This window comes from Leucopleurus acutus, assembly GCF_964270905.1.
Source record: "Leucopleurus acutus genome assembly, chromosome: 6".
Taxonomy (NCBI): Eukaryota; Metazoa; Chordata; class Mammalia; order Artiodactyla; family Delphinidae; genus Leucopleurus; species Leucopleurus acutus.
This window is the reverse complement of record NC_139149.1, coordinates 52571204-52585092: the sequence shown is the minus strand read 5'-3', so window position 1 is coordinate 52585092 and position 13889 is coordinate 52571204. Positions and strand designations below refer to the sequence as shown.

General features: G+C 36.3%; 1 protein-coding gene across 8 annotated transcripts in view; it reads right to left on the bottom strand.

The window, feature by feature from the left end:
* Positions 1–250: 250 nt before the first annotated feature.
* Positions 251–13889, bottom strand: part of LOC309963232 (sodium channel protein type 2 subunit alpha) — a gene marked incomplete at its 5' end in the record, with an annotated part of 90033 nt that continues 76394 nt past the window's right edge. For all 8 annotated transcript variants that reach the window (XM_082841503.1, XM_082841504.1, XM_082841506.1 and 5 more), the window contains 6 exons: positions 251–1625; positions 3355–3625; positions 8410–8507; positions 8876–9017; positions 12031–12084; positions 13382–13663. In XM_082841503.1, coding sequence (XP_082697629.1) covers positions 430–1625; positions 3355–3625; positions 8410–8507; positions 8876–9017; positions 12031–12084; positions 13382–13663 — 2043 coding nt within the window. In that variant the 3' untranslated portion in view covers positions 251–429. The remainder of the gene's footprint in view (positions 1626–3354; positions 3626–8409; positions 8508–8875; positions 9018–12030; positions 12085–13381; positions 13664–13889) is intronic.

Genomic DNA, 13889 nt, shown 5'->3' with positions numbered 1-13889 from the left:
AATTAAAAAGAAAGTGATAAATTCACAGCATACATTTCATAAAAATATGGCAGGTGTGGCAGTTAGAACATAAACAGTGGTGACAATTACTGTTATCAAGTGTCACGTGTTGAATTTACATAAAAATTTAACTTCCCTCCCCCCTTTAAATTGGTTCCTAGAGTCTGAGTAGCCATTACTCTCTGCTCTTCAGCAGTGTCAGCTGGTTGTGAACACAGAAACCTCCTGTCGATGTTGTTTCTCTGGTTTGTTGAGTCTCAGTTTGCTGACCAGAGGCCCCTGTCTTGTTATAGGCACTGACCTTAAGTATACAGTTGTAAAAACAGTCAGTTTGGCATTGACCTCCTGTGGGAGTCCTGTTGACACAAACACATCACCATCACAGGCTGTAAACAATTGATCACAAAATGGAATATTTTTTGTTTCTTTTTACTTTTTACTTTCCCTGATATCTTTCCCTTTGTCTTCCTTTTCTGACTTGTCTTTTTCAAATTTTTCTTTTTCTGGTTTGGTCACACTGTCATAGGAAGGTGGAGACGTGGTAGAAGGTGTCACATCGGTTTTCTCTGGAGTTGAATTCTCATTTAGTTTATCAGTGAGGATATCTTCTTTGATGGGTGTTCCATCACCTTCCTTACCTTTGTCCTTCTTATATATACATGAAACTTTTTTAACTTTTTGCTTCAAGAGGTAGCGTCTATAAGCCCTCTGGATAACAATAGCAGACACCTCCTCTTGTTTGCGTTTCAAAGTGGTTGTAATGGGCTCATAGGAGACTTTGGAGGGGTTGGATGCCATGAATCTCTCTTCCATCTGTATTCGAAGGGCATCCATCTCTCCACTCTCACCCAAAACACGCTTTGTGAAGGCAAATAAAATGTCGAGGCAGTGGATCCTGTCCCCACTGACCATGGGCAGATCCATGGCAATGAGCTGGACTTTGTTCGGTTTTGCTATGAGAAGAGGAGGATCCAGGGCAGCCGCAAAATCAGAGAGCTTGGAGAACTCTATGAACTGTGTGGCATCAGGATCAAACTTCTCCCAAACCTCATAGAACATCTCAAAGTCATCCTCACTCAGGGGCTCTGCACTTTCTTCAGTAGCAACACTGAAGTTCTCCAGGATGACAGCGATGTACATGTTCACCACGACCAGAAATGATATAATGATGTAACTGACAAAAAAGAAGATCCCCACAGATGGGTTCCCACAATCTCCCTTAACTGAGCTGCCAGGGTGATCTTTTTCAGGGTCACAGTCTGGAGGTCCACTATTAAGAATAGGTGCTAGCAATCCATCCCAGCCAGCAGAGGTGGTAATCTGGAACAGGCAGATCATGCTGTTGCCAAAGGTCTCGAAGTTGAACATGTCATCAATTCCAACCTCCCTCTTAACATAGGCGAAGTTGGACATCCCAAAGATGGCGTAGATGAACATGACCAGGAAGAGCAGGAGGCCGATGTTAAACAACGCAGGAAGGGACATCATCAAAGCAAAGAGCAGCGTGCGGATCCCCTTGGCCCCTTTGATCAGACGCAGGATTCGGCCAATCCTGGCAAGACGGATCACTCGGAACAGGGTAGGGGACACAAAATATTTCTCTATCAGCTCAGCCAGAAACATACCTATGGAAAGCCAAGATAAAACAAAAATAAGGTTATACTTAATGGCAACAAATGAAAATTTACATTTCTAAGATAAGCACTAACTAGTTTTACAAAATGTGGACATGAGAATTAGGTATACACATACACACACACACACATTTACATACACACAATCTGTAATATTTGTTTAGCAAAATGAAACTGGTATGTTTAGTGTTATAACATTAACACCTTTATACTAACTGAAGGTACTAATGGTCATTTTTTCTGGTTCAAGAAAAGCATCCATAAAGGACACAATGTATATGGCAGCCAAGCACAGAAATTTATGTTTCTTTTTTTTTTTTTCTTTGCGGTACGCGGGCCTCTCACTGTTGTGGCCCCTCCCGTTGTGGAGCACAGGCTCTGGAGGCGCAGGCTCAGCGGCCATGGCTCACGGGCACAGCCGCTCCGCGGCATGTGGGATCTTCCCGAACCGGGGCACGAACCCGTGTCCCCTGCATCGGCAGGCAGACTCTCAACCACTGCGCCACCAGGGAAGCCCAAGAAATTTATGTTTCTTAAATACTAGTTCTAGTGTTTGCATAAGATTTAATGGATAAAGCATATGATTTTTGGATCAGGAATATGAGAGTTCTTATTCTTCTGAGATCCATCTTATTTGGGAGGCGGCAGCACAACGTACTGGAGACAATCCAGGCTTTCAAGACAGACATACTTGGGACTGAATCCTGGCAATGATTTTATGCATTGCTAAATGATGATAATAGGTACTTTTGTTGTCGTTGTTAGGCTTAACATTTACTAAGTCTTTTCTTTGTGCTAGGCACAGTGCTAAGTGCATTTACTTTCATAATCTCATTTAATCTTCATAACACCACTTCACAAAAATGTTCCTTGGAAAACTAAGGATTGGAAAGGTGAGGTACTTGCCATAGGTCACAGAGCTGGTAAGTAGTGAAAATAGGGAAGCGCTCGGTCAGGTCTGTATGACCCAGGAGTCTCATCCCTTAATCACTGTATTATCCTGCATACCACAGTCGTCAGGATCAAATGGAATGCTACCTTGTCTTTCTATTTAACCAGCAGAAGTGTATAAATAGTGGAATACTATTTGTCTCTCTATGTATATGTTCTCTTTCCTCAAACAAGCAGAACCTTACTTCTAGCACCTGATTTAATGTCCTACACACAAACACTTAATATGTATTGATGAAATGAATTTGCTTTGAATTTTTGAACAAAATATGTACTTGTGAAAAAGAATATTACACACCATAGAAAACTATCTGAACCCAAAGATAACATGAAGCTTGTATGAGTGTGAATATATATAAACACACAACATGATATTCCAATTATCAAGGACAATTATTTATGGACTATTTGACTACTTGTAAGGATTTATATGTGTACGTGTGTGTGAATTGTTTATTCAAAACAATACTTGTCTATACTACAGGAGTATGACTGAGTACAGGAGTATTATGCTAAAGTTGCAGTTATTTTCTTCTGAAATGAGACAAGATGATAAATGAAACCTGCAGAATATAAATTCCTTTTTTTATACATCATTTCATACACAGCATGCAATTAGAGAAATGACAAGCTGAAAATGGACTAATAATTAGACTTTTATTTGAAATTTCGGGGTGAATGAGTAAGATTAGCGGAAAAAACTTTAAAGCTTTAAAACACAAATTTTCACTACTAAATTCCTTAACTGAGTAAAAGCAGCTCTTCTTACCTACAATGGAGAGAATGACCACCACAAAATCAAAAATATTCCATCCAATGGTGAAATAGTAATAACGAAGAGAGATTAGTTTCAGCACACATTCTCCAGTGAACAGAACAATAAACACCAGATTAATCCAGTACAGAATGTTTGTCATTTCTTGACTCTGGTCATCAGTTTCTACCATCATGGTGACCATGTTGAGGCAGATGAGGATCATGATGCTGATATCAAAGACTTGTTTGGTTACAAAATCAAAGACCATCCCTTGAAATTTGTTCTGAAACAAAGAGTATGTAAAGTTCACTTAGAAACTGAAAAAAAAAAATCAAGTTCAACTTATCTGATTTTAATATAGCAATATGAAAATGTAGCTTTTATTAGAAACCACTATGTTTGTTTTACACTTGGAAGAAAATGTGTATATTGGAATATCCAGCTCTTTCCAAATGTATTTGTTTTATTTATACTGTTCATGATACCAGATTTTATAAACTGATTTTATGTTAAGAACCACCTGTTAAGTTTTCAGTGCCCAGAACATCACCATGTGTACAATGGACAGTTAGTAAATATTTGCCACTATAATGAGTCTTTGTTATTGCCTGTGTTGGGGGTGAGCATCAAAATTAACTTTGAAGAACTAATGAATAAGTACTTCTCTTGCTTTTCCTGTCATTCCCCCCCCTCCAGTTTCCCCCTTTATATACCCCCCAACCCCCAGCAAAGCCAAAGCGTCTTAAATTCTACCTTAATTCTACCTCAAGGTTCAGTTGAGAAGATGTTTCTAGAATTATAGTTCAAGAAAAAGGACATTAGTGGAATAGTTGGTGAAATCCAGTTAAATTCTACATTTTATTTTATGGTATTACAGCAAGATTAATTTCTTAGTTTTGCTAACCAATCTATGGTTATGTAAGAGGTTAAAATAAAGGAAAGTAGGGTGAGGATTTTGTGAGGTAACTCTTCTATAAGAATAAATTATCTTTAAAAAATTACAGTTCACAATTCAAATGTTCAAACTCTGCCCTATTCAATTTGGACCTTATTCCAAGCACTAACTGGTCTTACATCTTGTTTATGAAATTAAGTCCTCATCTTGTAAACCAATTAAGCCCACTGGACCCTATTTTCTTCCTTTTTGCCCCTATCTGCTTGGTATTGAGGCACTCTAGAGCTTGGGCCTTGGCTTACCTCTGCTAGGTTGTCCTCTACCTTCTCAACTAGAACTACAGACGTTCTGCTACCTCTATGCTCATAGTCTGCTTTCGCAGATCGACACATTTATTGGTCTGGATTCTCTATGTTAGTGTTTGGTCCTCTCCCTAGTAGAAGCATCCATTACTCCCTATTGAAATTCTGGGACATCAAACACCACCTGTTTGTTATATTTTGCTATTTTCTCTGAATACATATTTAGCCTGCTGGGTTGGACTTACATTGTTCCAGCTGGGTCTGTCCTTCTAGGGCCTTCTTCAACCTAATAAATGCATCTAATTCCAGTTCTAAACACTTCGTTCTTAGCTCTTGTGTACTGAAGTTTACTTTTCCAAGGCTAGTTATGGTCCCCTTATTTCTACCCTTCTGATACTTCCTACCACTCTTGTACCATATCATTTTATCTTGTTTATCTGTCTCCTCTGTCCTAACACTTCTGTCAAGGGATATTATCAGACAGCCCTTCTCAGTCTGGTGAATCCTAACTCAGTTTTAAGTTTTAAGCACTCTGTGATCTCAGAGAACTTTGTGCTTACATTTGTCATAAAAGTGATGACATTTTATGACATCAATTGCTCTTATTTAATTAAAACCTTTTTCTCTTCCACAGATATAGCACCTACAGTGTAGTAGATTCAAAATTGCATAAAATCAGAAACTTGGTGTTTATTTTCATATCAGTATGATCAATAAAAAGCTCCTTAGATTCCCTGTCCATTTAGTTTTCCAGTGGATTACCTCAACATACAACTCCAATTCCCAGTTATAGATCACTGTCTCCAATTTAAATCCCAGAATATGCTGGAGGAAGCTATATAACCTTGGAGGCCTTGTTCACCAAAGATTTATGTTCTCTCACTTTACCTTGACCCTTGACAATGATTAGCAATCCTTTGTCCCTCACTTGGTCCCAGGATAATTTCAAACTTCTCAGAAATTTCCCATTCTCTTGCCCTCTATTCTTCTTTTTTGAGAACACCAAAGTCAACTGGTGTAAAGAAACTCTTCTACTTCCTTTTTCATTTCCTATTATCTTGTCTCCCGCACCTATCTTTTTTATATATTACTCCAAATTCATTGGAGGACTCAGTCCCTTTTGCTCTCTAACCTAGACTACACTGTTCTTGAGCCACATCCTGCGCAACTTTATTCTATATTTATTCCCTTTCTCTTCAATCTCTTCTTCTTCAGAACTCCTGCTTTGCTCTGCACCTGATCTCTCAATCTTTAGAAACTTTATTTTACTACTTCTTCTAAACATTCATTCTCTTTCAGACTCCCTTTTTGATTGTAAAATTCTGTAAACTAGCATCCCCAATTTTTTCTCCATTCATGTCCCTACTTCATATTCTGCATGACACCATTATTCATCCAGTTGTGTGAGGCAGAAACTCATAAGTCATCTTTGTTGCTTCCTTCTTCACCTTTCATATTCAATTAATAAACCTTTTAATTTCATTCCTGTGATAGCTTACAAATCCATCCATTTTATTCTTCTCCATACCACTCTACCTATCATCTCTGAAATAGTTCCAAAACGAGTCTACAATGCACATACTGCCTCTGTCAGTGCTGGTTGAGTGATATTCACAAAACCCAAACGGACCAGGTCCCCTTCAATGACTTCCCATTGCTCTAAGGACAAAGACTACTCTTGAACATGGCCTATGAAGCCCAGAAAAGTGTGGACCATCCTAACCTCTTCATTCTCCCCATGTCCCAAATGAACCACCACCCTCTGCACTCCAATTCACTGGCTTTCCTACCTCAGGGCCTTCACCTATACATTCCTCTTCTCTTCCCACATTGCCTACTGATGCTTCCTCATTCTTCTCCATGCCTCAGCTCATGCTTCAGTGAAGCCTTCCCTAACTTCCCTGATTCATCAGTCCCCTCTTTCTTATCAGCTCTCATAGCCAAATGGATCTTTCCTTCTTGGATATTTCTATATTTGTTGGGGTGACTATTTGATTACCAAATAGACTCTTTATTGCTCGATATTTAAATCCAAATGTTTAGCATAGTACATTGTTAATAAATGACTGAAAGGATGGATTTTACCAAATCATTTCTTAATTTGCCAAATTGTTGCCAATAATAGTCTAGTTAAGTGCACTGATCATTTCCTGTGCATCCCTGTCCCTGTCCAGGCAAACCTATGTCATTTGATGTAATTAAACAGCCATTTAAAAATTTCTTTCTCAATCATTTATCTACATATATATGTTACCTATTGATAAATCTCACTCCTTCACTGATTTACCTCTTCCTATAATGGTGAAGTGCCCAAGGCTTCATGCTCAGAACTTTTGGGGTCTTTTTTTTTTAATATATATTCTAATTATCTTTCAAAAATGAATCTAAGCTTCAGAGCTCAACTGAATTATGTCTGACAATGACAACTCTAAAATCTTTGTCTCATATTCATAAGACCTAATTTTTCCAAATGCCTTTATAAGACTTTATGTTAGTGCAATCAGTAATTTCACAAAACATTAACTGTTTTACATTTTTCATTATCTACATAATGAAATGTAGATAACAATAATCCTCCCTCTTTTCCTATATTTTATAGCTGCCTCATCCCACTGAGTCTTCTTGTTGGCTCATTTATTTCCTATGTTCCAGTCCTACTGGCATGACCCCATATTGTGGACTCATCTTCTTGTATATAAGGGTTCATCTTCTTGTCCAAGGCCCAGCACTATTTTGTCTCTAACATCTTCTCACGCCAGTCTCTAAAATTCTTTTTCTTCACATTACTATGCTGTTCACTTAATTATATTATATTTTCATTTGGCTTAATTAAGATCGATTTCTTCAGACTCATAGTGGTAACCTTGACTCATTTAACCCAGAAAACCTTGTGTTTACTACTCACTATTTCAAATATATCACTATTCTCCACTGCAATATTTATTTCCATGGCTTTGGAGTATATTTTTTTTATATAGGGCATTACTCTGCTTTACTCCCCATCCATTCAAGTTGTATTATTTCTCAAAGAGTAGGCTCAAATTGTCCATTCCTAATGTTTTGTCCAATATAACTATCCACTTTCTTTGAGCTTTTGGCTAACTTACAAACAAAACATGGGCATGGCCAGTTTTAGCTTGGCCAGTTTTACATCGTCACTAATGGAGTCATAGAGTCATGATTCCTTGGGAACACTGGATTGCCTTGTACCATGTATACCTTGGGGGAGGACTTCTGAAACATAGAAAAACTCAGGAACTCTCCTGACAACAATTCCTCGAAGCAACCAAACAGAACCAGTAGCCATTGGCAAATATACAATTGGAATAGCCATGAAAAGTCTTAAAGAATGATGTCATCTGATTTAGGGGCAAGATGCTAGGAGGAAATAGATTTTTCTTAAAAACCAGGAAAAAACAAGACCTGTGACTTTTTCCATTAATGATCCCATTCAATCTGCAAAGTGGGACAGAATATGGGACATATCCAAGAGGTACCAATTATCCCAATTGGTCCCCACTGCACTCTGAGAACATTCAATATTCCCACACTATGTATATATGAATATGTTTTCTTCTCTGCATTATTAGAAGCTCCTCAGAGACATCAATCCTATGGAATAATATTGGCATATAAGTCTGAACATTATTATTAATATGTATTTTATGTCTGTATATAAAATATATTACATAATTTCTACATAGTATGTATATATAAATTACAAATACTTAGGCTATTTAGGCTAGCTAGTCACATTGCTAAGGCAAAACTTTGTTTTGCAAATGCACAAAAATTAGTATGTAGCAATTTGGGCTGTAAAAGTGATAGATAGCATAGCTTTTATTGATGATGAAAGTATGTTATTCTTACAGCAGGTCGAGGTATGGGCTTTTGTGGTTTCTTTGAACCCAGTTTTTTCATTGCATTGTAGTATTTCTTCTGTTCTTCTGTCATAAAAATGTCTTGACCTCCAAAGTAAAGAAATGAAAGAAAAACTTGTAAAAATCACGTTCTTTGCTAGCTACAAAATTCATCTTAGTAATTGTGTGAAAAATGGCTCCACATCCTATTCTAATGCTACTAATTAATATACGTATTTTAGAGATGCATATATTCAATGCATAAATTATGCCATATTAGTCAGATTTCTATACTGGAAATATCAGTACATGCTATCTGAATTATCAATCACTTAAAAACTCATAGATGATTAAGTCTCTCAAAACAATTTCTGGATTTTATATTCTTTCTTTTTGTTGACTGCATTTGGAGCCAAAAGGAAACGGTGTGATATGTTTAGTTCACATTTTAGAACAAAGATGAAGTTTTAGTATACTTATCTTCTTTTTCTGTTGGTTGAAGTTATCTATGATGACACCAATGAAAAGATTCAGAGTAAAGAATGAACCAAAAATAATAAAGATGACAAAATAAAGATACATGTACAGATTGTCTTCATACTTGGGTTGTAATTCTACCTACAAAATATGAAAAATGATAACTATTAGATCTACTCCATGTTTCATAAAAAAGACATCAGTGAATTTTTGATTCTCAAAGCATGTCTCTATCACTGGAAATTAAAAAAAATTAAACAGATTTTATGAAACATCAAATTTAACACCTATTGAAGAGTCTCTAATAAGGTTCACTGACTTAAGAAAATGAAACAACTCATAGAAAAGTCTGAATAATTAAAATTAATTTCACCCAATAAATGCCTAGATTATGAATGCACTTGCAATGCAGTTTCAAGACCCCAATGGGGCATGCAAAGTGAGGATTTCCTCTTCCTACAGAAGAGGTGTTGTAGTCACACTGTTCTATGTTAAAAACTTTCAGATTTTACCCTCTCTGACTCAGCTTCTTCATTCTGTAAAATGGACAAATATAGAACCTACTCCTCATATGGTAGTTGGGAAGGTTAAATGTTACTATTGTATATGAGAGGTGTTAGAACAGCACCTGGTCAACAGTAAAAGGTTAAGAGTAAAGGTTTGATTTCTATTACATATTTCTGTTGATAGACTAGAATTATTACTGTACGTGTGGACATAGGTACATCAGTAGGATCTTTCCATTCTGAAAATGAGTCTATTGATTCATCCTATTCTGCCGGCCTTAGGCATTGTTTTTGTAACAATGATGCCCTCTCTCATCCAGCACAGTTCTGATGAAAAAAGTATGATGGCTGGTTTAAGCTTTGGCTGTAATCTGTAGTTCAGGTCTCACAGGACATTGTTCTAACCAACTCAGTTAACTAGTCACAGGTGACAATGAATGCAGGTAATGACCCATTGTGTCATGAAATCAATTTAGAGGGTAATGGCCAACATGGAATTTTTTTTTCCTAATGAAATAGGGTAAAATAGAAAATATTGGAAATATTGTAAAACTGCCTATTCTTTGATAAGACTTCTATTTTATTTATGCATCTGTGTAGTGGACAGTGATATAAAATATTTTAAAATGTCTTAAAATTAAATACTATGTAAACACAAAAGTGCACAGTACATAAGTGTTAGATGTAATAAACTCTTTTAAAGTAAACTTTACAACCCAAGATGTCAGAAACCCTTGGTATATCCTTCCCAAACATAAATTCTACCATCCCTGCTAGAGGTAATCATTATCCTGACTTTTACAGTAATTATTTCCTTGCTTTTTCTCTAGAGTTAGAACCTAAGTATGCATTCTTGAACAATAAGGTTAGTTGTATCTACATTTTGTCTAGTAGACACATTTGTTATAACAGTTACATTTTAAGATTCATCTGCATTATTATGTATACTGGATTCATATATCATTTTCAATACTGTTTAATATTCAATATTTGCCTATTTCTACTACTTTTGAGTTATTTCCAGTTTTTCACCAATGAAAAAAAAGTTATGCTCATTCTTTTTTTTTTTTTTTATGCTCATTCTTATACATAGATTCTCCTATATATTACACAAGTTTCTATAGAATATATTGCTAAAAATGGAATTGTGGGGTTAAAGAATATCTTGAACTTTAATGAATAATGTTGGTAATGCTCAACTTTTTTAAAGGAATATTTATCCATTTCCCCCCAACCAGCATACTAGAGTTCTTGCTGCTGTTTATTCTTAGCAGCACTTGGTACTGTCAAACTTTTTAATATTGCCAATCAGGAAGGTTTGTAAGTAATATCTAATTTTGGTTTAAATTTGCATTTCTTTATTAACTACTGAGAGTAAGAGTGAATAACTTGTCATAATTATAGTGGCCAATTGGACTCCATCTTTTGTGAAGTGCTTGAATGCTGAGGGGTTACATAGCAGATAGTGTATGCTAGGTTATTAAGGAGGAAACTGAAAGCAAGTTGTGTGTCATGTAGGTTATTGATAAGAAAGGTGGAGAGAATTTTAAATGAATTAATCAAATAGGTAGGAAACCACTGCAAAAAATGAGATAATGTAAGAAAGCCAGCACAGTGAGTGGTAATACATAATAAATTGTAACTATTATTCAAAAAAACCCATAACTGGGATTCCTGATAGTAATAGATACAATGCAGGGTGTTAAGCGCTTTCATTCTTTTTTTTTTTTTTTTTTAAATAAGGTGAAAAAAAAATCAGGAATTCTTTCTAAGTTACCACCTGGTTTTTGGTGTCAGGGATATAATATTTTGAGCTTAATTACTATACTCTGGCAATATATCAGAAGCCAATCTCTTTTTCAAAATGTGATTTCCTCCCTTATTGTTAGTGAGAAATTAATGGAGATTATACAAAAAATTTCAAAAGTGCTGATGTGTATAAGGTAGATTATGAAAGCCCCTTTTTCTACCACTTCCTAGAGAGAAACACCATTAGGATTTTTTTTTTTTTTTTTTTTTTTTTTTTGCGGTACGCAGGCCTCTCACATTGCGGAGCACAGACGCCGGACGCGCAGGCTCAGCAGCCATGGCTCACGGGCCCAGCCGCTCCGCGGCATGTGGGATCTTCCCAGACCGGGGCATGAACCCATGTCCCCTGCATCAGCAGGCGGACTCTCAACCACTGCGCCACCAGGGAAGTCCAGGATTTTTTTTATATGTTTATTTTGCTTTCTGTTTGCTTTTTTCACCACTAGTCAGATCCTTCCTATCAGAGGAAAGATCAAAAGCTGGAAGAAATCTGTGACAGATGAAGAAAGTGCCTGTGCAGGCTTTTAATTCATGGCCAGAACTATCAGAACCAAAAATAAGATGTCTCATTTTACAAATAGAGTCAACAAATTTTTAAGTGCCAGGTACCATGCTAGATACTAGGAAAGATATGTTAAAAGATTCACAGTGAGTAGAGAAATACATTTAAATCAAATTTTGGAAAGTGTAATATAAGGTTGAATATTTTATTTTTCTAATATAGATGTAATCTATAAATTAACCTATGATTTCACTTTATTGACAATATCACTAAATAACAACACTTCAGAAATATTCACTGGATCAAATTAAACAATTTTCTCTCTAAACAGACTTACATTTCGTGAATCAACAGCTGCATACATGATATCCATCCATCCCTTAAATGTGGCCTGTAAAAAAAGTCACATCATTTAATTTTTTCCCTCACAAATTATAATTCTAGAAAAGAGATTAACTATCAGATTGATTGACCAAGATTCATTCAAAACGGGTATATAAAATAGTTTTGAATTAATATTTAAACTCTTTGGGCAAAGTTTTATAACATATGCATTGAAAACTCTTCCTTTGCATTCTTCTATAACATCTTTTTATGCAACTTTAACATCTATAATGAAATCATGATGGATTACAACAATATGCTATCATAAAAGCAATTATCAATAACTTTTGACTCTGCTGTATCTAAAGAATATAACATGAAATAATTTCACGTATATAGTACTACCTTCAGACAAATGAAAAAATATGCTGTGTTGTTTGATCTTAATGCTTTCTTTTCTGCTCATCCCTTTCTAAGTGGTATTATCACTAACCATCAATCATGATGGTTTGTTCTTGAAACTCTCCTCAGTATTGCTAAATATACTATTTTGAGGCAGTTATTCTAGAAAAAGCAGCATTATAATCTGAAGCAAACATTATATTCAATTGCAATTTACTTTTTAAAATATTTTGGTTCTGTGTGTTTGTGTGGGCATAGTAATCCTGAAGACAAGTCTTGTACATTTTTTTTCAGTTCCTTAGTGCCACAGGACCCTGCAATATTTACCTAGTGTTGGGTATTGTGTAGGTGGATCATCTCAGGGAGCATGTGGACATGACTTAGAGTGGTCAATTGAGAAGTTGAATGGATTTTTATGAAATTATAGCAGACATAGTAGACTTGATAGGAAGGTCTTCATTTGCAAGAGAGCAATCTCCTATCTGAAAGCATTCAAGCAGCAGGAAGGAAGAGGGGAATCAAGGTAGAGTTCGTGTGAGGGTACATTTGGTTACGGTGTTGGTGAAGGTTGGGCGGGTGGAGACTTGGCGAGGGTTTAGAGACTGTCTGGTACCTGAGAAGGACAGAAATCTACCACGCCTCTCCCCACCACCTTTCAACCCCACCCTCAGGCCACTGCCTCTACTTTGCTCAGATTAGGGATGGGGGAAAACAGTAGGAACCTACACAGAAATCTCGGTAACAAAGACCTGTGCTGGGAACCTAAGGCTTAGTCTGAGAGACTATAAACTTTGTAGAGCTGTCCAGTTTTCAACATGGCGCAGAAAAGACAGTTCGGCCATGACTGAGGAAGAATCTAGGCAAATGGGCTTGAGGAAGTATGTATTTGCAAACACTGAGAAAGAAGAATTTTGGACTCCTTTTCATAATACATCACAGTGAATAATAAGGTGGTTACTTACTACTTGAAGTAGAGAAAGATACCCGAGTCCCACATTATCAAAATTGACTTTCACATTCTTCCACCGGGCAGTTTGGTTGCTCTCTATGAGGGCCTTACACTCACTGTAGTTGTTGACCACGCTGACATCAAACATTTCTCCAGTGGTGTAGTTAATACAGTGATAAAACTTGCCAGCAAAGAGATTCACTCCCATGATACTGAATATTAACCAAAAGATCAGACAAACCAGAAGTACATTCATTATGGATGGAATGGCTCCTAAAAGAGCATTGACAACAACCTGGCACAGAAATGAGATGGAAAAAGAAGTGAAGAGAGTCAGATCTATGGAAGGACTAGGAATTTAGGTCATTATATATGCAAACTTGATATAGAAAATATGAAAATCATTCTAGTACTGAAAGTTTGATTCTCTTTTTAAAAAATTAAAACAGCTACTTCAAAAACAGTAGATTTTAAATTGGTAAAGTGAAAAGAATTTAAGAGCTAGCCATTCCTTTCTATGC